Source organism: Stigmatopora nigra, chromosome 20, assembly GCF_051989575.1.
Source record: "Stigmatopora nigra isolate UIUO_SnigA chromosome 20, RoL_Snig_1.1, whole genome shotgun sequence".
NCBI lineage: Eukaryota > Metazoa > Chordata > Actinopteri > Syngnathiformes > Syngnathidae > Stigmatopora > Stigmatopora nigra.
The window spans coordinates 6071985-6097334 of NC_135527.1; the positions used below are offsets into that span (position 1 = coordinate 6071985).

A 25350-nucleotide genomic window follows, 5' to 3' on the forward strand; every position below is an offset into this window, starting at 1 on the left:
TGGTTGTAGTAGTAGTTTTGGTAGTAGTAGTAGTTTTGGTAGTAGTAGTTTTGGTGGTAGTAGTAGTTTTGGTGGTAGTAGTAGTTTTGGTGGTAGTAGTAGTTTTGGTAGTAGCAGAAGTTTTGGTAGTAGAGGTAGTAGTAGCAGTAGGAGTAGTTTTGGTAGTGGTTTTAGTAGATGTATAACACAATACCCGACCACTACTACTATCAGTTTTTCAGATAAGTATAACCTAAAAAACTGTAACTTATAGTCCGTTAAAATTCAGGAGTTCAAATTATAACATCAATTCGGTACACAATTTGACACCTGTGACTTTAAAAACAAGATTCCTCACTACCAGATATCCAAAAAAAGAAGCTTTTTGTTGGATTTTTCCAGCAGTTAAGACTTTAAAACTCCAGATTAGTGCTTAAATCCCACTTCTCCGACTTTAAGATTTTGCGGGTGAAAATGTTACAAGTGAAGTAAATCATCATCTGGCTTTATTCCCGAATTCTTTTTTTTTTTTTTTTCAGGGGTCAGGAGTCATTGGTTAAATCCCCCATAAATCAAAACACCAAAATCCAAAAGAATTTAAGTAATTTCTATCCAAATATATGGAAATACATTAAAAATAATAAGTTAAAATGAAGAAGTAAGAGCCTAAATATGGGTATTTCTTGCCTTTTCAGGAGGATGGTTGCAATTCTTCAATCCGTTGGAACGCTGTTAATAAATGTAGAGTTAGAATGAGCATCTAGGAATAAAAAAAATAATATTAAAAACCAAAAAAAATGTATTAAAAATCCCAATTTTGAAATAGCCTGGGCAGATGTTCCATTTTACCGCGTGCGATGTCAGCAGTGAGTTATCAAGGGGGGGAGGGACATTTTGCAGTCCTCTGATCGTTGTCCCCGCCTGCAGATCCCTAGTCCCGCCTCTTGGGGGAGTCATAGTAACACCCCACGATGAGCAACCACTGCAGGCGAAACACAAACAGATTGGATATCGTTTAAGGACTAGAAATGAGTGACATATGTATTTACATTGATTCCAGTGATTGACACAGGTGAAAAGGTGAGTTTGAAATAATTGGAGGTTTTTTGTTGTCAATGGCAGCTCAATTTTTGTGTTTTTTTTATGTTTTTAGAGCAGAATGGACAACCAGGAAGTTAAAGTTGCCTTGAAAGGTGCCTCAAGGCGGGAGGAACAGGAGTATGTGGGGAAATTACTGAAAAAGACAAGCTCAACTACTGCAGTGCTAGAGGTCTGCCACTAGGGAGTGATGTTGCTTAGGAAATTGTTAGTTAGATGAAGCTTTTAGTACAGTGGTATTACCTCTACATATGGAATTGTTTGGTAACAGAAGTTGTTTGTAAATTGGATTTTTCATAAATTGGATTTTTCGTATATTGGATTTTTCGTATATTGGATTTTTCGTATATTGGATTTTTCGTATATTGGATTTCTTGCAAATTGTGAGCAAATCAGAGTGTCTTGTAATTGCCCAGTGCTTGATTTTTGCTCAAATTATGCCTCATTTTATATAATTTTTATTTGTCTTCCAAAATAAATTCATATTCAGTAACAGTCAAGAATGGGTTTCAAATGGATTTAATTGAACTGTTAAATTGAGTGAAGTCGGAATTGTTTTAAACAATCAAAAGGAGGTAAATAATTGATTTAAGCACACATTAATTTGGGAATTTCATGGATAAAAATGAAACTTCCCTGAGGTTCTTGATTGCTACTCTTTTTCCTCAATGCTAAATATATGGTACAAAATATATACATTAATACGGCATACATAATTTTGTTTTTCGCATATATTTGTTTCTAGCGTTTTTCCTCCATTAAATTAATTTATTTTCCTTCTCTAAATGACCATGAATAGCAAGGTCATTTTCTTTCTGTATATATATTGCCATAAATGGACGAACATTGCCTTCTAAAACAAGGTTTTATATTGGAGGAAAACACCTTGCGAAATACGTGGTCGTTTATGTGAAACGGGCCGTCATTAGACATCCAGTCCTTACGAGGGCATCGTAATCCCAACGGTGGTTTGCAAAGCACTTTTTATTGATCGAAGATGTCTCGAATGCGGAATGCGGAAGTCATTTATGTGAAACGGGCCGTCATTACACATCTGGTCCACACGAGGGCACCGTGATCCCGACGGTTGTTTGCAAAGCACTTTTTATTGAAAGAAGATGTCTCGAATGCGGAAGTCGTTTATGTGAAACGGGGCCATCATTACACACCCCGTCCACACGAGGGTATCGTGATCCCAATGGTTGTTTGCAAAGCACTTTTTATTGAAAGAAGATGTCTCGAATAAGGAAGTAGTTTATGTAAAACAGGGCCGTCATTACGCACGAGGGAATTTACGCATGCGTATTATCCTGGACTTCCCCCAAATTACGTCAGAGAAAAACCCAGGAAGTGAGAGTCGAATTCGTTGCGCTTTCTTTTGTTTGCAAACGTTTTTTTCGGCGTTTTATCGCATGATCTAAATGGGGAGATTTACAATAAATACAACCGAGTCACGTTTGATAGATTACATGAACAGTAGTCCGCATCTCATTCTCGGATTTATTTTCCTTCTCTAAACGAGCATGTATGGCAAAGTATTTTTCCTACAATATAATATACTGCCATAAAGGGACGAAATTGCCTTTCTTATACTACAATGTTTTATATTGGAGGTAAACACCTTGCGAAATATATGGTCGTTTCAGTGAAACGGGGCCGTTATTATATGTCCAGTCCACACGAGGGCGCAATGATCCCAACGGTTATTTGCAATACGCTTTTTATTAAAAGAAGAAGTCTCGAATGCGGAAGTCGTTAATGTGAAACGGGCCGTCATTACATATCCAGTCCACACGAGGGTACCGTGACCCCAACTGTTGTTTGCAAAACACTTTTTATTGTAAGAAGATGTCTCGAATGCGGAAGTGATTTATGTGAAACGGGCCGTCATTACACATTCAGTCCACACGATGGCGAAATGATCCCAAAGATTATTTGCAAAAAACTTTTTATTGAAAGAAGAAGTCTCAAATGCGGAAGTTGTTTATGTAAAACAGGGCCGTCATTACGCACGAGGGAATTTACGCATGCGTATTATCCTGGACTTCCCCCAAATTACGTCAGAGAGAAGCCCAGGAAGTGGGAGTCGAATTCGTTGCGCTTTCTCTTGTTTGTAAACGTTTTTTTCGGCGTTTTATCGCATGATCTAAATGGGGGGGATTTACAGTAAATACAACCGAGTGACGTTTGATAGATTACACGAACAGTAGTCCGCAAGAAAGGAGTTTTTTCGAGTTTTTTGGGCTGATTTGGTGCACCTGGTGCGGGCTGGACAAGGAAAGTCACGAATAAGGTAAGAAATGCTGCAATTTTCTACTACAAGCGCCTCTCGATGAAGTATTCTATTAGTCAAACGTGCACTTGTTTTCTGTTGATCTTGCTCGTCATAACCCAGATCAGATCAAACATTTTGCCAACCTCCACAATGAATGAACCATGTCCCCAATCAATGACCACATGGCTGAAATATTGAGCTTTCTTTTTGAAGAAAGAATTTGTAGTTGTTAATGCTTTTAAAAGATCTAGCATGAGGACAATCCTGACTGAAAATAGTACATTGAACAATGTTGACATTTGATAAAATTGTCAGATTAACTATTTTGAACTGCGCATTAGGGCCGAGGGCGTGTTTTGACACTTGGAGGGGAGTGTTGTTTTGTGGGTGGGATGTGTTCAGATTTTATGGGCATGCGCAGTTGGGCCGAGGGCGTGTTTTGATATTTGGAGGAGTGTAGTTTTTTGGGTGGGGTGTGTGCAAATTTCATGGGCATGCGCATTGGGGCCGAGGGCGTGTTTTGACACTTGGAGGGGAGTGTTGTTTTGTAGGTGGGATGTGTTCAGATTTTATGGGCATGCGCAGTGGGGCCGAGGGCGTGTTTGGACACTTGGAGGGGTGCGTTTGTGTGCGCGGGCGGGTGCGTCTGGCTCAAACTCCGCCCACCGCCTCTTGGAAGGCTTGGAAGGCAAGGGGATTGCCAGGGTTTGCGTCGACGTTTTGCCTCATTTCATGCCGAAGGGGCGTGACCAACATAAAAGTGCATGAAATGAAGCCAAACTGCTCGGATCAGAGTCCAAATGTCTTCCCAATACTCTTGGTAGTCACTTGCCATGCATTCCAAGCCTGAAAATTGAACATTTTAATCTGACAATATGATGAGGAGCTTCCTTAGCTCCACCCACTGGGTAACATTCTCCTCTTTTCTTGCCCTTTGAAGCTTAGATAAGTGATTGGGATGTAAAATGATGTGCCATGTTGAACGATTTGTGTCCATATTGCCAATATTGACCCTTTTGTATACTTTTTCCAATTGTTGTAAACATTTGGTGAGATTTTAGTGTTGTGTTCATAGTCAGTTGGCTTGAGTGAACTGATTTCATTGATTGTGACTAAGTGGAGTGGTTACCTCCTTCGACCTTTCGCCCCCCAAACCCTCAATAGTACCTAATATGCAACCAACATTTTAGATGCATCATACCAATTGTGTCTTTTGCTCTATTGTGGTCAGTAGACCATTTTCAGGAGTGGGTAGTAGAGCCCCCAAGTTACCCGAAAGTCCCCCCCAACCCAGGCAGGGTACCTAATGATATGTCATAGCTGGTCAAATTATTAGGTACACTATGGACCCACTTTTTGTGGTCATACTGTATCATAGCAGAATGTCAGACCTTATTAGTCGCTGAAGTCGGCCCCCCACCACCCCTGACTGTACCTAATGAAGTGTCCCAAATGGCTAAAATACTAGGTACACCCCAAGCTAAAGTTTATGTGGTCATTATCTAAGTAGTAGCTAGACAAATGTCATTGTGCAGCAGAACCCCCTGAAGCCCCCAATTGACCTCCAGCTGTTCCTAATGAAGTGACCGCAAAGGCCCAAATATTCGGTACACCCTCTCGACCCAGTTTATGTGGCCATAGTGTATCATAGCAGTATAGCAGACCTCACATGTAGCTGAAGTCGGCCCCACCACCTCTAAGTGTACCTAATGAAGTGTCCCAAAAGGTCAAAACATTGTGTAGGCCCTCAAGCTATAGTTCATTTGGTCATAGTCTCTCTTAGTAGCTAGACAAATGTCATTGTGTAGCAGAATCCCCCCCATTGACTGCCACATCATCTATTTCTGGTTGCCCACATCGACCCCCTTGTATACTTTTTTCCAAATGTTGTTAATATTTTGTGAGATTTTAGTGTTGTGTTCATAGTCAGTTGGCCTGAGTAGACAGATTACATAGGCGCTCCATTGATTGTGACTAAGAGGAGGGGTTACGTCCTTGGACACTTGGCCCCCAAAAACCCCCAGAAGTACATGATACGTGTCCAAAGTTGCTCAAAATATGATGTGCATCTTTTAACAATGTGCACATCATCTATTTGTGGTCAGTAGACTCCCATTTCAGGAAAAGTTTGCAAACGGCCAAGTTTATAGGGGCCTCAGAGGTCTCTCATTGGCAATTTTTTTTTTTTCTAAATGTTTTGTGTTTAAAACATGTGACCAGAGTCAAATTGCATGAGTGCTAACGAAAAATGTCTTTTTTTTTTTACAGGAGCGGAGTCCCGGAAGATGGAGTTGCTTCCACGTCCATCAACCTGCGCGACACAAGTACTAACAAAGGTAGGAAACGCTCCATTGAATGTATATTTGTATTGAAATTTGTTTTTTAGCATGCTAGTAATTGAATAGTTTGAATTAGAATCACATTTATTTGACCACTTGTGTAAAACAATAACTTATTTTGTATAGCTAATAATAATAATGTATGTTTAGCATATAAATGTAATTCTAGGTCTTACAGTTCAAGATGATCATGCTATTTTCAGGCATCATTGTATGTAAGGTTACATATAAATATCGCTAGGCTAATTTTGTGACTATAATGTCATAAAAATGCCAGAATCGTCACTAACTGCTTTTGTTAAGTGCATTACAGTTCAAGATCCTAATGCTATTTTTGTGCTCTCATCATCTTGATGATTTGTTTATGATGGTAATGCTATTTTCGCACCCGCATCATCTTGTGTAAGGTTACTTATCATTATCAGTAGACTAATTATGTGTCTCTATTGCCTAATGAATGCTGGAATGGTCACTGACTGCTCTCGTTGTCGTCTTCTTGACAGGATTGGGGACGTTTTGAATGTATACGGTGCCGCCGGACGGGCATGCGCTGCAGCCCGATGGCTTTTGGACACTGGCGTGACCTGGCTGGGTATGTGACGTCTCCCGTTTCAGCTTGTGCAGTGGCATCTGATGCCGTCAGAATGTCAAAAAAGCCATTTTTTGCTAACAATACATTGTTAAAATGGAATCAGTCTTTGTCTTTTATTTCTAAATGCACCCTTACTAAGTCCAAAATAGGGTTTTTTCCTTCAAAAAGTGTCTTTTTGGGGCATAAAACGTCCACCAAAAAGAGCTCTCGGGAAAAGCGGCCTCAGAAAAGTCGAAAATCTTCCTGGCAACGAGACGTGTCACGACTCGGCTAACCAATCAGAGGCCTTAAAAATTGGATTTAGCCACCTCCCCTCTATTCAAATCTATGCAAATTTGGATTTAGCCCCGCCCTGGCCTCGCCCACTGGGACAGCCAATCACAGCCCGGCATTTGGCCGAACACGCCCCCTTTTTCCAAAAATCGGCGTTTTTTGGACCGAAACCCCGCCTCCCGCTACAAAGCCAGCCCCCCCGGACTAAAGCCCACCCATTCCGAGAGAACCAATCAGATGGCAGTATTCACCCCCCCACTTCCTGATTCTAGACCAATCAGTGAATAGACGCCCCTTCCCAGAGAACCAATCAGGTGGCAGCATTCATCTTCCACTTCCTGATTCTACACCAATCAGTGAATAGACATCCCCCTCCCAGAGAACCAATCAACTGGCAGCATTAAATTTCCACTTCCCTATTCTAAACAAATCCATAATCATTATTTTATTTCTCCACCAATAACCGGCTAGTCATTTGCATAGCCACACCTAAAAAAAAAAATAAAAAAAAAATTAATTTTAATAAAATAATAGAAATAATAAAAAGTTAGAAGAAAGAAGTTTGTTTTTTGTTCAACTTTATTTTTTTTACTTTCAGAGTTAAAATGCAAAGGATGATGTCTTGAAATTCTTCCTTCAACCAGTAGTAGGAGTCTGACCGCAACAGAGTGTGGAGACCTAAAGACAAAAATAAGTAAGTTAAGTGCAAGTCAAGTGCAAACCAAGTAAGATAAGTGCAAGTCGAGTGCAGACAAGTTAGTAAAGTGCAGTAGGGCAAGTTAAAAAAAGTGCAGTAAAGAAAGAAGTGCAGACATGTAAGTTAATAAAGTGCAGTAAAGAAAGAAGTGCAGACATGCAAGTTAAAAAAGTGCAGTTGGGTAAGAAGTGCAGTAGAGCAAGTAAAAAGTGTAGACAAGCAAATTAAGTGCATACAAAGAAATGTGCAAACGGCGAGAAGACTTACCTTAGAATGATGCAATGTCTTTTGTTCTTGACTTGAGCAGGATGGCAGCATTTGGACAGCAACTGTGGAAGAACTTCATTTCATGCGATGTCACATGTTCTTGAGCAGGAGGGCAGCATCTGGACTTCAAATGTGGAAGAACTGGATGACTTCAACTGTGGAAAAACTACATTGCAATCCAGACAATTGTCACGAAGGAGTTCACACGGAGGCAAAACATTTTGTCCTTTTATTTTATTTCCAGAATTCAACATTGAAGATAATCAGCTCGTTGTCTCACAGGTGCAGGCAGCAGTCGGGGCGGGGTCAAGGCAGGTCTCCAAAATAGCGTCTTCACTCGAATGAGTCTGCAAACAAGAAAGTGGGTGAGTATTTAACTCAGTCGTGTTTACCGTCTAAATGGTGCACATTTACTCACATTTGCAGTACAATCAAGCTTACAAAAATCTGCTTCTGTCACCTTGAGCTGCAGCGCCCTCCGGTGGACACAAGGGAACTAGCCAGCAAAAGAGTGGAAGGTAGAACAGTTCAGAAGCGTGGCGTAAAAAGACGTCAAAGTTGTTCAGTGTTCACGTCCACCATTTTGTGTTGCAACGTGTACTAACCTACTGGACGACGTCGTGGATGAAATCCGACTGCAAGAATTAAAGACAGAAGTCAAAATTGGACATGGTAAGTCATTTCAGGCGTTCTTACCTCAAATTTTGTCACTACTTTCGGCTTCTGGAACAGATTAATAGACAGTTAGATTTGCACGTCGATCAATTGTTTGCTCGTTTCACCTGTGCTTACCTGCAGGGACGGACATCTTGGAAGTGGTCTGCAAAAGAAGAGAAAGAGTGAAATAGTATGTTTAACAGCCATTTTTCGTGCAAAGTGGATCATTTGGCAGAATACATACCGACTGCAGCCTGTGAAGGAAGAAAGGAGACCATTAAGCATTTTTGAGCTTGATTTGGAATATTCAAAGTACTTACCAACTGCAGCCTGTGGGAAGAAATGGACCATTAAGTATTTTCGAGGTTGATTTGCAACATTTAAAGTACTTACTTGCTTGTTTTTCCACATTTGTGAGCTGTTGAAACAAGAGAAATGTACATTAGTCTCAAATAAAAAGTGAAAAGACTTGGGAGTACTTACTTTGGCTTTCCAGTGTGGAGCGACGCGCTGCATTCATTAAATGAAAGAGAGCGACTGCGAAAATGCTTCCTCTTTAAATAGTTTTTCGGAAGTGACGTAATTGCGCAAAAAAAATAAAAGTTTTAAAAATATTTTGAATGAGTCCCATTGAAAAGGCAACGGCCGGGACTCGTACCCGGCTCTCCCATGCCGAAGTCTTAAGCTCTACTCATGAGACTAATGAGCAGATGACCGACATCAATCTCATAGTGTATATCTCCCAATCTTAGTCACCTACATTTGGTAGACTGAAAAAAAAGGGTAAATATGACTTCCAATTTTTGAATTTGCAAAGCGTTGGTGGTCTAATGGTTAAAGACACTGACTGCGAATACTTTGGACTCGGGTTCGATCCTCTCTCTTGCCTTTACCACTCTAGCATTTAATTCGTAAATGTAGTCGAGAGTGGGAATCGAACCCGGGTCGCCTGCATCGCAGGCAATGACTTATGCCATTCGCCACCTTGGCTGGATTTCCGCCGAAATTTCTCCCGTACAAGTCCTAAATAATACCCAAAACACTTTGCGCAATTCGATGCAAGCGAAGTCTATGAATGTACTACAGTGATGCACTTGTAACAAGGAGTTGGTTGGAAAAGAAATTGCAGAGTGTAATGCATAAAACTGCCACGAGATGTCAGCAAAACACCACATCTCCATTCAGGCACACTCATAGGACAATATGTGAGAGGAGTCCAGGTATACTACATTAATGTATACTAGGAAACAGCATACTTAGTTGGTTGGAAAAGCCATTGCAAATTGCAATGCCTGAAAATCGCCACAAGAGGGCAGAAAGTTAGAACATGTCTATTCAGGCACATTCAGGACAATATGTGAGTCTAGGTATTCTGCATAAGTACGTAGTTGGTTGGAAAAGTCATTGCAAAGTGCAATGCCCTAAAACCGCCACAGGAGGGCATCAGGTTTAACATGGCTTGTCGAGAATAACATAGCATGTATTCATACATGCATACAGTCACAACACAAATTCAAGGGATTAGGAAATGTGGTGGTTGGTTACTTTATTGGAGAGGGCTCAAGATGAATATTGCACATCATTTATATCAGGAAGATGAGGCTGACGCTGGGGAGCACATTGAAAATAAAGTTTGACCAATTACACAATGCCCTTGTCTGCTTTTGTCATGAAATAAACACAAAATAAAGTTGGTGGTCATAGGATGGCAAGTGGAAGTCAGCCGTCTGCCTGCAGGAACAAGTCCAGTCTGCACCAAGAGAGGAACAAGCATTAAAGATGCACCTGGCTGTGAATACATGGATAAAAGAACAATGATATGAGAACGTGTTCAATCGACCGAACGAACAGTTGACGCATTAACAATGACGCTAATATGAAGCGGATGAGTCCACTCACCTCATCTGGCCATGATTCTGACACGCTTAACAGTCGCACCTTCGTATCTTTTTTCTACTGACCGCATAGTACGCTTAAAAAGACTGCATTTACCTAAAATGATGCGTGGAAGGATTGTTTTGATCGGTTGCTGGTTACCACGACTTCCGCGTTGGAGGATCTTCTTCTTTCAATAAGAGCGCTTTGCAAACAACCGTTGCGACTACGCTGCCCTCGTGTGGACCGGAGATGTAATGACGGCACTGGTTCTCATAAACGACCATGAATCGATTTTCTGTCTTAGGATGTTTTTTTAAACAGGGCAATGCACCTCTATTGGTGTCAAAGTGGAGGTCCGGGGGCCAAATCTGGACCGCCGCATCATTTTGTGCGGTCCGAGAAAGTTAACCATGAGGATGTTTTAAAAGGCACAAGTACCACTATTGGTGTCAAAGTGGAGGCCCGGGGGCCAAATCTGGCCCGCCGCATCATTTTGTGCGGTCCGAGAAAGTAAACCATCAGGATATTTTAAACGGCACAATGCACCTCTATTGGTGTCAAAGTGGAGGTCCGGGGGCCAAATCTGGACCGCCGCATCATTTTGTGCGGTCCGAGAAAATTAACCATGAGGATGTTTTAAAAGGCACAATGCACCACTATTGGTGTCAAAGTGGAGGCCCGGGGGCCAAATGTGGCCCGCCGCATCATTTTGTGCGGTCCGAGAAAGTTAACAATCAGGATATATTAAACAGCACAATGCACCTCTATTGGTGTCAAAGTGGAGATCCGGGGGCCAAATGTGGCCCGCCGCATCATTTAGAGCGGTCCGAGAAAGTAAACCATGATTACTTTCTCGGACCGCACAAAATGATGCGGCGGGCCACATTTGGCCCCCGGACCTCCACTTTGACACCAATAGTGGTACTTGTGCCTTTTAAAACATCCTCATGGTTAACTTTCTCGGACCGCACAAAATGATGCGGCGGGCCAGATTTGGCCCCCGGGCCTCCACTTTGACACCAATAGAGGTGCATTGTCCTGTTTAAAATATCCTGATGGTTTAATTTCTCGGACCGCACAAAATGATGCGACGGGCCACATTTGGCCCCCGGGCCTCCACTTTGACACCAATAGAGGTGCATTGTGCTGTTTAAAATATCCTGATGGTTTAATTTCTCGGACCGCACAAAATGATGCGGCGGGCCACATTTGGCCCCCGGGCCTCTATTTTGACACCAATAGAGGTGCATTGTGCTGTTTAAAAAACATCCTAAGACAGAAAGTCGATTCATGGTCGTTTATGAGAACCAGTGCCGTCATTACATCTCCGGTCCACACGAGGGCAACGTAGTCGCAACGGTTGTTTGCAAAGCACTCTTATTGAAAGAAGAAGATCCTCCAATGCGGAAGTCTTGGTAACCAGCAGCCGTTCAAAACAATCCTTCTACGCATAATTTTAGGCAAATGTAGTCTTTTTAAGCGTACTATGCGGTCAAAAGAAACAAGATACGAAGGTGCGACTGTTGAGCGTGTCAGAATCATGGCCAGAAGAGGTGAGTGGACTCATCCGCATCATATTATCGTCATTGTTAATGCGTCAACTGCGTTCTCATATCATTGTTCTTTTATCCATTTATTCACAGCCAGGTGCAGCTTTAATGCTTGTTCCTCTCTTGGTGCAGACTGGACTTGTTCCTGCAGGCAGACGGCTGATTTCCACTTGCCATGTTATGACCACCAACTTTATTTTGTGTTTATTTCATGACAAAAGCAGACAGACAAGGCACTTGTGTATTTGGTCGAACTTTATTTTCAATGTGCTCCCCAGCGTCAGCCTCATCTTGCTTATATAAATGATGTGCGATATTCATCTTGAGCCCTCTCCAATAAAGTAACAAACCATAACAATTCTTAATTCCTTGAATTTGTGTTGTGACTGTATGCATGTATGCAGACATGCTATTTTATTCTCCACAAGACATGTTAAACCTAATGCCCTCCTGTGGCGGTTTTTGGGCATTGCACTTGGCAATGTCTTTTCCGACCAACTACGTACTTATGTAGAATACCTGGACTCACATATTGGCCTGAATGTGCCTGAATAGACATGTTCTAACTTTCTGCCCTCTTGTGGCGGTTTTCAGGCATTGCAATTTTCAATGACTTTTCCAGCCAACCAAGTATATGCTGTTTCCTAGTATACATTAATTTGTATACTTGGACTCCTCTCACATATTGTCCCATGAGTGTGCCTGACTGGACATGTCTTGTTCGGGTGCCATCTTGTGACACTTTTAAGCATTACACTCTGCAATTTATTTTCCAACCAACTCCTTGTTACCAGTGCATCACTGTAGTATACATTCAAAGACTTCGCTTGCATCGAATTGCGCTAAGTGTTTTGGGTATTATTTAGGACTTGTACGGGAGAAATTTCGGCGGAAATCCAGCCGAGGTGGCGAATGGCATAAGTCATTGCCTGCGATGCAGGCGACACGGGTTCGATTCCCACTCTCAAGTGCATTAACGAATTAAATGCAGAGTGGTAAAGGCAAGGGTGAGGATCGAACCCGAGTATAAAGTAATCGCAGTCAGTGTCTTTAACCATTAGACCACCAACGCTTTGCAAATTTAAAAATTGGACGTCATATTTAACCTTTTTTTTGACAGTCTACCGAATGTGAGTGACTAAGAATGGGACATATACACTATGAGATTGTTGCCAGTCATCTGCTCATTAGTCTCATAAGTAGAGCATTAGACTTTGGCTTGGGAGACCCGGGTACGAGTCCCGGCGGTTCGCTTTTCAATTTGAAGGACACATTAAAAATATTTTTTAAACTTTTATTTTTTTTGCGCAATTACGTCACTTCCGAAAAACTATTTAAACAGGAAGCATTTTCGCAAACGGTCTTTTTCATTTAATGAATGCGTCGCTCCACACTGGAAAACCAAAGTAAGTACTATTCCCAAGTCTTTTCACTTTTTTATTTGAGACTAACTTACATTTCTCTTGTTTCAACAGCTCACAAATGTGCAAAAAGAAGCAAGTAAGTACTTTAAATATTCCAAATCAACCTTGAAAATACTTAATGGTCCATTTCTTCCTTCACAGGCTGCAGTCGGTATGTATTCTGCCAAATGATCCACTTTGCACGAAAAATGGCTGTTAACCATACTGTTTCACTCTTTCTCTTCTTTTGCAGACCACTTCCAAGATGTCAGACCCTGCAGGTAAGCACAGGTGAAACGAGCAAACAATTGATTCACGTGCAAATCTAACTGTCTATTAATCTGTTGCAGAAGCTGAATGTAGAGTAACAAAGTATCAGGTAAGAACGCCTAAGAGTACTTAACATGTCCAATTTTGACTTCTGTCTTTGATTCTTGCAGTCAGATTTCATCAACGTCGTCATACCAGTAGGTTATTGCACACTGCGACACAAAATGGTGGACGTGAACACTGTCTACCTTCGACGTCTTTTTACGCCACACTTCTGAACACTTCCTGACTAGCTTCCTCGTGTCCACCGGAGGGCGCTGCAGCTCAAGGTGACTGAAGCAGATTTTTTTAGGCTTGAATGTACTGCAAAGGTGAGTCAATGTGCACCATTAAGACTAAATACAACTGAATAAGATACTCACCCACTTGTTTGCAGACTCATTCCAGTAAAGACGCCATTTTGGAGACCTGCCTTGACCTGCCCCAACTGCTGCAACACCTGTGAGACAACGAGCTGATTATCTTGATTGCTGAATTTTGGGAATAAAATAAAAAGACAAAATGTTTTGCCTCTGTGTGAACTCTTATTCGTGACAATTGTCTAGATTGCAATGTAGTTCTTCCACAGTCGTCCAGTTGAAATCCAGATGCTGCCCTCCTGCTCAAGAACATGTAACATCGCATCAAATGAAGTTCTACCACAGCTGAAGTCTACTTCTTCCACAGTTGCTGCCTTTCTGCTCAAGTAAAGTACAAGTGACATCGCATCATTTTAAGCTAAGTCTAATCGCCGTTTGCACATTTCTTTGAATGCACTTAACTTGCTTGTTTGCACTTTTTACTTACTCTACTGCATTTCTTAATCTACTACCTATCTTACCATAATGCACTTAAACTTGCTTGTCTGCACTTTAACTAGCTTATGTGCACTTGTACTACTGCAATTTTTTTAACTTGCCCTACTGCAGTTTTTTAACTTACTCTACTACCCTCAACTTGCACTTTACTTACTTGGTTTGCAAATGTCTTGCACTTAACTTACTTGGTTTGCACTTAACTTGCACTTAACTTACATTTTTTTGTCTTTAGGTCTCCACACTCTGTTGCGGTCTAACTCCTACTACTGGTTGAAGGAAGAACTTTAAGACATCAAACTTTGGACTTTTGCTCTGAAAGAAAAACAAATAAAATTGAACAAAAAACAAAATTGTTTCTTCTATCTTTTTATTTTTATTACTATATTATTAAAATAGTTAAAAAAAAATTTTCTTATATTTATTTTTTTGGGGTGTGACTATGCAAATGACTAGTCGGGGATTGGCGGATAAATAAATTCAAGTTCACTGATTGGTTTAGAATAAGGAAGTACTAAATGCCTGCCGCCAGTTGATTGGTTCTCTGGGAGGGGGGTGTCCCTTCACTGATTGGTGTAGAATAAGGAAGTGAAAGGTGAATGCTGCCACCTGATTGGTTCTCTGGGAAGGGGCGTCAATTCACTGATTGGTTTAGAATCAGGAAGTGGAGAGGTGAATACTGTCATCTGATTGGTTCTCTCGGAATGGGTGGGCTTTAGCCAAGGAGGCTGGCTTTGTGGCCGGGAGGCGGGGTTTCGGTCCAAAAAACGCTGTTTTTTGGGAAAAGAGGGCGTGTCCGGTCAAATGCCGTGTTCTGATTGGCTGTCCCGGTGGGCGAGGCCAGGGCGGGGCTAAACCCAAATTTGCATAGATTTGCATAGAGGGGAGGTGGCTAAATCCAGTTTTTAAGGCCTCTGATTGGTTGGCCGAGTCGTGACACGTCTCGTCGCCAGGAAGATTTTCGGCTTTTCTGAGGCCGCTTTTCCAGAGAGCTCTTTTTGGCGGCCGTTTTATGCCCCAAAAAGACACTTTTTGAAGGAAAAACCCTATTTTTGACTTAGTAGGGATGCATTTAGCAATAAAAGACAAAGACTGATTCAATTTCAACAGTGTATTGTTAGCAAAAAAGGGCTTTTTTGACATTCTGACGGCATCAGATGCCACTGCAGAAGCTGAAACGGGAGACGTCACATACCCAGCCAGGTCACGCCAGTGTCCAAAAGCCATCGGCTGCAGCGCGGACCCCTCCGGCGGGCGCCGTGCGCGTCCAAAACGTCCCCGATCCTGTCAAGAAGACGACAACGAGAGCAGTCAGTGACCATTCCAGCATTCATACGACAATAGAGACACAGAATTAGTCTACCGATAAAGATAAGTAACCTTAAATAAGATGATGCGAGCGCAAAAGTACCATTAGCATCATGAACAAATAATAAGCCTACCAATATTTACATGTAACTATACATATGATGATGCAAGCGCAAAAATAGCATTAGCATCTTGAACTGTAATGCCCTCAAAGAGAGCAGTCAGTGACGATTCTAGCATTGATATGACATTACAGTCATATAATTAGCCTAGCGATATTTATATGTAACCTTACATGCGATGATGCCTGAAAATAGCATTAGCATCTTGAACTGTAAGACCTAGAATTACATTTATATGCTTAACATACATTATTATTTTTAGGTCTACAAAAGAAGTTCTTGCTTTACACAGGTGGTCAAAGAAATGTCATTCTAATTCAAGCTATTCAATTACTAGCATGATAAATTAATCATCCAAAAAAATTGTTCAATACAAATATACATTTAATGGAGCATTTCCTACCCTTGTTAGCACTTGTCACACAGGTTGATGGCCGTGGAAGTAACTCCATCTTCCGGGCCTCCACTCCTGTAACGAAAAGACATTTTTTTGTTAGCACTAATGCAATTGGACTCAGATCACATGTTTTAAACACAAAACATTTAGAAAAAACATTTTTTTGCCAATGAGAGACCTCCGAGGCCCCTATAAATTTGGCCGTTTGCACACTTTGCCTGAAATGGGACTCTACTGACCACAAATAGAGGATGTGCACATTGTTAAAAGATGCACATCATATTTTGAGCAACTCTAAACACGTATCAGGTACAATTGGGGGATTTGGGGGCCAAGGGTCTAAGGAGGTAACCCCTCCACTTAGTCACAGTCATTGAAGCGCCTATGAAATCTGTCTAATCAAGCCAACTGACTATGAACACAGCACTAAAAGCTCACCAAATATTAACAACAATTGGAAAAAGTATACAAAAGGGTCAATATGGGCAATATGGAACCAAATCGATCAACAAGGCACATCATTTTACATCCCAATAACTTATCTAAGCTTCGAAGGGCAAGAAAAGAGGAGAATGTTACCCAGTGGGAGGTGCTAAGGAAGCTCATCATCATATTGTCAAATTAAATTTTTGGATTTTCAGGCTTGGAATGCATGGCAAGTGACTACCGAGAGTATTGGGAAGACATTTGGACTCTGATCCGAGCAGTTTGGCTTCATTTCATGCACTTTTATGTTGGTCACGCCCCTTCGGCATGAAATGAGGCAAAACGTCGACTCAAACCCTGGCAATCCCCTTGCCTTCCAAGCCTTCCAAGAGTCGGTGGGCGAACTTTGAGCCAGACGCACCCACCCGCGCACACAAACACTCCCCTCCAAGTGTCAAAACACGCCTTCGGCCCCACTGCGCATGCCCATGAAATTTGCACCCATCCCACTCGCAAAACTACACTCCTCCAAGTGTCAAAACACGCCCTCGACTTCACTGCGCATGCCCAAGAAATCTGAACACATCCCACCCACAAAACAACACTCCCCTCCAAGTGTCAAAATACGCCCTCGGCTCCTTGCGCATGCCCAGGAAATTTGCATACATCCCACCCACCAAAAAATATTGTTAAAAATAAATCTGCCAATCAATATTTGAGCTTTTAATTCATTGTGCATTATTTTAAAACATTTTTAAAAAACGAGTCTGCATTTGATATCTGACAAGCAAATGGGAAATGGTTCATTAAATTGTGGAGGTTGGCAAAATGTTTTGATCTGATCTGGGTTATGAGTATCAGGCGGAACAGAAAAGAAGCGCACGTTTTACTAAGGGAAATATACATCAAGAGACGCTTGTAGTATAAAATTGCAGCATTTCTTACCTTATTCGTGACTTTCGCTGGGCATTCTGCATCGAGGGCAAAAAAATCAGCCAAAAAAACTCGAAAAAAACTCCTTTCTTGCGCACTAATGTTCGTGTTATCGATCAAACGTGACTTGGTTGTATTTACTGTAAATTTTCCCATTTAAATCATGCGATAAAACGCCGAAAAACAGTTTACAAACAAAAGAAAGCATGACTGCAATCATATCTCGCTTCCTGTTTCGCTTCCCTTTCTGCTTCCTGTTCCGCTTCCGCACTCAGTTCCGCTTCCGGGTCAAGGGTGCCAATGTCAACCTGGGTTTCCTCTGACGTCATTTCGAGGAAAACCCAGCATGCGCAAATTCCCTATTAGTTCCCTTTTTTAGAAGAAGCATCTTAATGGGTGAGATAGAAACAGTAGTACATTTTTTATAGTGTCGATATATTACTTCCAGGAACATACTCTAATCTCCACTTCCTCAATACCCGCTTGCAGGAGAAAAAGACAAATTGGAAAGAATTGAGATTGTATTTTTTCAACATTTATTTTGGCACAGCAGTTTTAAAGTGAAATTAACAGAGAGGACAGCAAAGTTTTCCTTTTCTTGCGGCAATTATTAAATATTATTCGACGCAGGAATTAGTGGTAATCATGTGTGGGCGTGGTCGCGGTCCCTGTCGCGCACCATTGCGTCACTGTCAACTGATTCGTCGCACCTGCGCCAATTCCTTTGATGCAGGAAGAGAAGACGCACGTTGGTTTACTTTGATGATACACGCGTGTTTTATAGATTATTTTCTTAAACTATTGTGGTGATATCAAAATCAATCGTATGGATCAACGTTATTGGGAACTGGATCACAGTAAAGTTTGATTAGTCTTCTTGCATTAATGCACGTATAATTTGATTTTCAATTTGTTTTATTTGCACGTGGAAACAGATGCGATAAAATGGAGCATCACAGGTGGGGGCAGGTTTTCCTACTTTGCTCCATGGCAGCGTTTTTACAGGATGCAGGTCTGCAAATAAACAAAAGCAGGTAAGCATGTTTAAATTGCACTTTTACTCATAGGATGTTACATGCTGACCATTGCAATGAATGGCAGGTGAGGAATTCGGCTTGAGTGTTGTCGCACTGCCCCCTACTGGACAGGAAGACAGTCCGCAGCAAAGGTAACGTACATTTAGGAAGCCTTTGAAGGGTAAAGATGACGTCAAATATGATGTTTAGCGCCTTGAAGTGTTCATATTTAGTAATTGCAACGTTCATAATCTTAACTTATAAAAGATCGTAACTTCCCTGGGGTTCCTGATTAATACTGTTTTCCTTCAAAGGTAAATAAATGGTGCGTTCATGAGATAAATTGCGGGTAGTTATTTAGTACTGCGCTCCCAAACACTCGAAGCCCCACAGTTGATATTGTTGTTATTGTACAAGTAACTTCAAGTTTGAGAACCTTAGTGGTAAGTGTGTCTAATTACTTTATTGTATTTGAGACGTTTTGTTAATGGTAGATTCCTCCATGATCATGATTAAGCCCACCTTGATATAGTCCATTAAATTTGCTAATCTTCGCCTAGCATCTGCTAACATGACATGATTACTTTGCAGAATAAGAATTAACGTAAACGTTTTATATGACTTTGATATTAAAATGTTTGTATCACAATAGCATTTAAGTCTTGCTTGGACTGGCTTTAATTTAAAGAATTATTGTGGTACAATTAAATATAAACAAGATAGTAATCATAAAAACTGCTTGCTAAACAAGTAAGAATATATGTATATATAATAAAAATATAATATATTGTAGGGCCGTCAGTAAATGAACGTCCATAAATTAGCTGTTATAAACCAAGTTCAAATACTAGTCCGGTATTGTCAATGGCAATTCGCTGCCATAAACCCAGTTCAAATGCTAGTCTCGTATTGTCCCTGAACGCATCATCCATATTCATCAATATTATGACTTTCTTTCAAGATGTCTCCTGGCAGTTTGAACAAGGACAAAGTCTTGGATGAGTTCAAGAAGGACATCCGCTCTTTGCTCATTTCGTCCAAGACGGGCTCGACGCCAAACGACCTGATGCATGATTACGCCGAGATTCTGGGACGTCCCATGCCGTTGAATTTTCTGGGTTTCCACAACGTTCTCCACATGGCCACGGAACTTCCGGACGTGGTGTCGGTGCGGCGGACTTGGGATGGCTATCTCTTGAAAGGTAGTTGAGAAAGCCACTTTGTTTCGCCATAACCGGTTTATAACGTTAACATTTTTTTGGCCTTTTGTAGCGGTCGGCGTTCCTTCAACGCGAAATATGGAGGAGCTGGTGGAAAAGCAAAGGATGAGTAAGACCAAACGGCTGAAAAATGTACGCCCTCTTAATGTTTGGTGATCTGCTGTAATAATTGGTTTTGTTTATTTTTTTTGCTTTTCAGAAGCACAAAGTGCATCATGGCTATGTTCAACAACCAGCAGAACAACACAAGTTTCAACGTAACTCTACTGTGGTAGCGGGGAACGGTTTGGAGACCACAAGAATATCACGTGCTGGTATGACTTACTATAATTACTTGACTAGAATCATCATCATATTTGGTTTTTTTTTTTTGGTGTCAAAGTGGCGGCCCGGGGGCCAAATCTGGCCCACCGCATTATTTTTTTGCGGCCCGAGAAAGTCAATCATGAGTGCTGACTTTCTCTTTTAGGGTTGGATTTTTAAAAAAAATAGTATAATGTACCCCTTTTTGGTGTCAAAGAGGCGGCCCGGGGGCCAAATTTGGCCCGCCAAATAATTTTTTGCGGCCCGAGAAAGTAAATCATGAGTGCGAACTTTGTCTTATAGGATTGGATTTTTAAAAAAATAGTATAAAATACCGCCTTTTTTGGTGTCAAAGTGGCGGCCCGGGGGCCAAATCTGGCCCGCCACATTATTTTTTGCGGCCCGAGGGTTCATGTAAATCATGAGTGCTGATTTTCTCTTTTAGGATTGGACCTTTAAAAAAATGTATAATATATAGCGTTGTTGTCTTTTGGTGTCAAAGTGGCGGCCCGGGGGCCAAATTTGGCCCACCGCATTATTTTTTTGCGGCCCGAGAAAGTAAATCATGAGTGCGAACTTTGTCTTATAGGATTGGATTTTTAAAAAAATAGTATAAAATACCGCCTTTTTTGGTGTCAAAGTGGCGGCCCGGGGGCCAAATCTGGCCCGCCACATTATTTTTTGCGGCCCGAGGGTTCATGTAAATCATGAGTGCTGATTTTCTCTTTTAGGATTGGACCTTTAAAAAATGTATAATATATAGCGTTGTTGTCTTTTGGTGTCAAAGTGGCGGCCCGGGGGCCAAATTTGGCCCACCGCATTATTTTTTTGCGGCCCGAGAAAGTCAATCATGAGTGCTGACTTTCTCTTTTAGGATTGGATTTTAAAAAAAATAATACAACATACCACTTTTTTTTGGTGTCAAAGTGGCGGCCCGGGGGCCAAATGTGGTCCGCCACATTATTTTTTGCGGCCCGAGAAAGTCAATCATGAGTGCTGACTTTCTCTTTTAGGATTGGATTTTTAAAAAATAGTATAAAATACCGCCTTTTTTGGTGTCAAAGTGGCGGCCCGGGGGCCAAATTTGGCCCACCGCATTATTTTTTTGCGGCCCGAGAAAGTCAATCATGAGTGCTGACTTTCTCTTTTAGGATTGGATTTTAAAAAAAATAATACAACATACCACTTTTTTTTGGTGTCAAAGTGGCGGCCCGGGGGCCAAATGTGGTCCGCCACATAATTTTTTGCGGCCCGAGAAAGTCAATCATGAGTGCTGACTTTCTCTTTTAGGATTGGATTTTTAAAAAAATAATATAACATACCACTTTTTTTTTGGTGTCAAAGTGGCGGCCCGGGGGCCAAATGTGGTCCGCCGCATTATTTTTTGCGGCCCAAGAAAGTTAATCATGAGTGCTCACTTTCTCTTTTAGGATTGGATTTTAAAAAAATAGTATAATATACCGCTTTTTCGGTGTCAAAGTGGCGGCCCATGGGCCAAATGTGGCCCACCGCATTATTTTTTTTGCGGCCCGAGAAAGTCTATCATGAGTGCTGACTTTCTCTTTTAGGATTGGATTTTTTAAAAAATAATCTAACATACCACCTTTTTTGGTGTCAAAGTGGCGGCCCGGGGGCCAAATGTGGCCCACCGCATTATTTTTTGCGGCCCGAGAAAGTCAATCATGAGTGCTGACTATCTCTTTTGGATTGGATTTTTTTAAAAAATAGTACAATGTACCACTTTTTTTGGTGTCAAAGTGGCGGCCCGGGGGCCAAATGTGGTCCGCCGCATTATTTTTTTGCAGTCCGAGAAAGTCAATCATGAGTGCTGACTTTCTCTTAGGATTGGATATTTAAAAAAAATAGTACAATGTACCACTTTTTTGGTGTCAAAGTGGCGGCCCTGGGGCCAAATATGGCCCGCCACATTATATTTTTGCGGCCCGAAAAAGTCAATCATGAGTGCTGACTTTCTCTTTTAGGATTGGATTTTAAAAAATGGTATAATATATAGCTTTGGTGTCTTTTGGTGTCAAAGTGGCGGCCCGGGGGCCAAATCTGTTCCGCCACATTATTTTTTTGCGGCCCTAGAAAGTAAATCAAGAGTGCGAACTTTGTCTTATAGGATTGGATTTTTAAAAAAATAGTATGAAATACCGCCTTTTTGGTGTCAAAGTGGCGGCCCAGGGGCCAAATCTGGCCCGCCACATTACTTTTTGCGGCCCGAGGGTTCATGTAAATCATGAGTGCTCATTTTGTCTTTTAGGATTGGACTTTTAAAAAATTGTATAATATATAGCTTTGTTGTCTTCTGGTGTCAAAGTGGCGGCCCGGGGGCCAAATTTGGCCCGCCACATTATTTTTTGCGGCCCGAGAAAGTCAATCATGAGTGCGAACTTTCTGTTTTAAGATTGCATTTTTTTAAATGGTTTAATATGTAGCTTTGGTGTCTTTTGGTGTCAAAGAGGCGGCCCGGGGGCCAAATCTGGCCCGCCGCATTATTTTTAGCGGCCCAAGAAATTAAATTATGAGTGCCGACTTTCTTTTTTAGGATTTGATTTTATTTAAATGGTACAATGTACCACTTTTTTGGTGTCAAAGTGGCGGCCCGGGGGCCAAATCTGGCCCGCCGCATTATTTTTTGCGGCCCAAGAAAGTCAATCATGAGTGCTGACTTTATCATTTAGGATCAAATTCAAATGAAGGGTATAGATGTATATTACATTTGCTTATTTTCCCCCTTTTAAATTAATAATTGTCATTTTTTAATCCATTTTTTTCAGTTTTTAGTTAAAAAATAATTTAAACATTGTTTATGACGATAAAAAAACGAAACATTCGGGGCTTTTAATCCATTTATTTAAAGAAAAACTAAATATATCTAAAATGGGAATTTGGTAAGTCAACATAGGCATGGAAATGTCATTTTTTTGTTTTATTTTTTTATAGTCAATTCAAGCCTAGAGGAACATGCTTTCTCATCACCTGACCAAGACAAAGAAGAATGGTCTCCATGTCAAAATAAGACCGTCAACACTAGCAAGTATTCCCAGTGCTCAGAGGAGGTAAGCTCGATAGCAGCTAACCCCATCGCTAACGCTAAACCTAAACATCTCCTTCCCATGTTAGCATGCCGTCCCCGCGGATGTCCTACGTGACGAATGTCTGAAGGACCCCGTGTGGCATACCGATCGACAGATGAAGGACATCCAGCTCGAATACGTCCAATCACCGGGACGTTTCTACGTCACTTTCGCGGACAGCGCCGACGCATTGCTGATGGTGATGATGAAGATGAGGTGCGTCTCTCATATCCGCCGCTATATGCTCGCCAACTTGGAGCCAAAGTGCGTTTTCTCGCTCCAAAAAGGGGATTTTATTGCTCGCCGTCGGCGGCGGAGCGCTACAAACTGCCGTGGCGTTTCCTACGACCGGGACAGGCGTGTTGCGTGATGGTGGCGGAACACTGGTTTTATCGAGTGACCATCCAGCGGGTCGTCAGCTACGACGAAGTGGAGGTCTTCCTTGTAGATTATGGCGACAGCTATGTCGTTAAATCAGCTGACCTCAAGTTCCTTAAGTATGCTAATGCTAGCATTTGCTGATATCATTGATTTGCCAGCGTTTGGCATTTGAACTTGTTTTGGAGCAAATGTATGGTTTCTCTTTTCACAGGACGTGTTTTTCCAGTCTGCCGGCGCAAGCTGTCCTGTCATCGGTGGCAGGAATCAAACCGACAACGGTTAGTGCAAGGGTGGGCATACTTTTGGGCCCGGGGTGGGCGACATTGACTTTAAAAAAGTGACAGATGGGCCGGGTCAGCACAAGATAGGATACATATAAAAGAGTGCATTCGTTAACATTACATATGAAACAAAGAGAAAAAAAGGACTAAAGTATTAACATACTCATTACTCATAATTAAAGTCAAAAGTATAAAGTACATTGTCAAGTAAAAAGGAATGTATTGAGAAATATTAAAATGTCTTTTGAAAAAAAGATAGAAGGGCTGTAAAACATAAATAATAGTGGACAGAGCTACCGCCACTGGCTTCTGTGTGACGGCGCCATCTTGGGGAAGAAAAATAAAACATTATTTGGACAATGTCGGCAGGCTGGATCAAATAGCCTGGCGGGCCGTATGTGGCCCGTGGGCCGTAGTGTGCCCATATCTGGGTTAGCGAATACTGTACTAAAAAAACATGTTCCAAGAGTGTCCACATTTTTGCATTTATTAAATAGTATAAATAAAATTAAAAGCAATCTTTTGCTGCCAGATGCTTAGTCAAACTGAATTTGGACATCTAATCCATGTTCTATAAAGATATTCCAAAATACTTCTCTTTTTTACACTACTAAAAAATATGTGAAGTTCAAGTGTTGACTGGATTTAAGCTTCTTACACAGTATTTTCAATCCAATCATATCCAAGTAACTGGCTAATGGTCATTTTGGTTGCAGGGCAGCACCTGGAGCCCAGAGGCCATCCTTTCCTTACGAAATATGTGTCGTCCCATCCTGGTGGCTTTCCTCGACGGTTACGTCGGAGACACGTTGCACATGTACCTCATCAGCGACGACAAATACGTCCACTGTGCCCTGATTACCCGGGGCCACGCTCTGGCTTGCCACTTTGGAGTCTCCTCCGAGGTCATTTGCTGATATTTTATTGATGTGAATCTGGACCGACCTGAATTGATGTCCAATATGTTTTTTTTTTCTTTCAGTATGAAGACGAAGAAATGCCAGCTTTGGAGTTAATTGACACATCTAACATGTGAAAGGCAATCGGAAAGGATGAAGTCATAAAGTAAAGATGATTATACACATGGAAACTGGAAAAATAATGAAGTGAAACCGTGACAATGTACTCCCATGTCGACATTTTCATTAAAATTGTGTTCATTTACATTGCTGTCCAGCCACTACCTGTTTGTTTCCTGTATAGCATACATACTATACATATTCAGGAAATTTTCCTCCATGACGTTAATGCATTTTCTTCTATTTAACAACCATGTACAGCAAGCTATTTTTTCTCAAATATAAGACACCCTGTGTAGCAAAGTATTTTCCTCGATTAAATTAATTGATTTTCCTTCCAGGTAATTTTTCCTTCAATATAATATACTGCAATTCAAGGGACGAAAATTGCCTCTCTTTTACCACAATGTTTTATATTGGAGGAAAACACCTGGCGAAATACATGGTCGTCTATGTGAAACGGGGTCGTCATTACACAAACAGTCCACACGAGGGTATCGTGATTCCAACAGTTGTTTGCAAAGCACTTTTTATTGAAAGAAGATGTTTCGAATAAGGAAGTCGTTTACGTGAAACAGGGCCGTCATTACACAACCAGTCCACACGAGGGTACCGTGATCCCACTAGTTGTTTGCAAAGCACTTTTTATTGAGAGAAGATGTCTCGAATGCGGAAGTAGTTTATGTGAAACGGGGCCGTCGTTACACATCCAGTCCACACGAGGGCGCA

General features: G+C 41.4%; 2 protein-coding genes and 5 long non-coding RNA genes across 18 annotated transcripts in view; 4 read left to right on the forward strand and 3 right to left on the reverse strand.

Moving 5' to 3' along the window:
- Window positions 1–857, reverse strand: part of LOC144213858 (RAS guanyl-releasing protein 2-like) — a 28689-nt gene extending 27832 nt beyond the window's left edge. For both annotated transcript variants that reach the window (XM_077742546.1, XM_077742545.1), the window contains exon 1: window positions 667–857. The gene's annotated coding sequence lies outside the window, so the exon portion shown is untranslated. The remainder of the gene's footprint in view (window positions 1–666) is intronic.
- Window positions 858–2419: 1562 nt separating this feature from the next.
- LOC144213677 (uncharacterized) lies at window positions 2420–6507 on the forward strand. Its single transcript, XR_013330067.1, has 3 exons — window positions 2420–3370; window positions 5621–5688; window positions 6195–6507. It is a non-coding gene; the product is annotated as an uncharacterized LOC144213677 (long non-coding RNA).
- A 1228-nt stretch (window positions 6508–7735) lies between these two features.
- Window positions 7736–8705, reverse strand: LOC144213651 (uncharacterized). The gene is made up of 7 exons (XR_013330047.1): window positions 8661–8705; window positions 8422–8595; window positions 8313–8340; window positions 8217–8243; window positions 8126–8155; window positions 7939–8016; window positions 7736–7867 (listed from the first exon to the last, which is right to left on the reverse strand). It is a non-coding gene; the product is annotated as an uncharacterized LOC144213651 (long non-coding RNA).
- Window positions 8706–11464: 2759 nt separating this feature from the next.
- Window positions 11465–11970, forward strand: LOC144213795 (uncharacterized). Its single transcript, XR_013330121.1, has 2 exons — window positions 11465–11608; window positions 11699–11970. It is a non-coding gene; the product is annotated as an uncharacterized LOC144213795 (long non-coding RNA).
- An 869-nt stretch (window positions 11971–12839) lies between these two features.
- Window positions 12840–13843, forward strand: LOC144213586 (uncharacterized). 6 transcript variants are annotated; one of them, XR_013330017.1, is made up of 7 exons: window positions 12840–13011; window positions 13081–13105; window positions 13262–13289; window positions 13359–13387; window positions 13449–13475; window positions 13572–13649; window positions 13715–13843. It is a non-coding gene; the product is annotated as an uncharacterized LOC144213586 (long non-coding RNA). The 6 variants fall into 6 exon arrangements; XR_013330019.1 differs by having other exon boundaries at window positions 13572–13607; XR_013330018.1 differs by having other exon boundaries at window positions 12971–13011; window positions 13081–13180.
- Window positions 12974–14204, reverse strand: LOC144213587 (uncharacterized). Its single transcript, XR_013330023.1, has 3 exons — window positions 13701–14204; window positions 13413–13611; window positions 12974–13283 (listed from the first exon to the last, which is right to left on the reverse strand). It is a non-coding gene; the product is annotated as an uncharacterized LOC144213587 (long non-coding RNA).
- A 3770-nt stretch (window positions 14205–17974) lies between these two features.
- LOC144213585 (tudor domain-containing protein 5-like) lies at window positions 17975–24766 on the forward strand. Of its 6 annotated transcripts, XM_077742121.1 has the most exons (11): window positions 17976–18352; window positions 18420–18486; window positions 19296–19536; window positions 19607–19686; window positions 19754–19868; window positions 22807–22922; window positions 22987–23156; window positions 23228–23437; window positions 23533–23599; window positions 24319–24507; window positions 24585–24766. In XM_077742121.1, the coding sequence occupies exons 3-11, from the start codon at window positions 19296–19298 to the stop codon at window positions 24636–24638; spliced, it is 1242 nt and encodes a 413-aa protein (XP_077598247.1). In that variant the 5' UTR covers window positions 17976–18352; window positions 18420–18486; the 3' UTR covers window positions 24639–24766. The 6 variants fall into 6 exon arrangements, with proteins under 6 accessions (XP_077598251.1, XP_077598247.1, XP_077598248.1 ...); XM_077742125.1 differs by lacking the exon at window positions 18420–18486 and having other exon boundaries at window positions 17975–18352; XM_077742122.1 differs by lacking the exons at window positions 17976–18352; window positions 18420–18486 and adding an exon at window positions 18543–18648.
- The last annotated feature ends 584 nt before the right edge of the window (window positions 24767–25350 follow it).

What these genes read in the sequence shown, in the direction of transcription:
- LOC144213585 (XM_077742120.1), top strand. An exon ending in AGACCAAACGGCTGAAAAAT is followed by an intron (nt 19,687 to 19,753) that starts GTACGCCCTCTT and finishes TTTGCTTTTCAG; the next exon opens with AAGCACAAAGTGCATCATGG. An exon ending in ATGGTGATGATGAAGATGAG is followed by an intron (nt 23,157 to 23,227) that starts GTGCGTCTCTCA and finishes CGCTCCAAAAAG; the next exon opens with GGGATTTTATTGCTCGCCGT.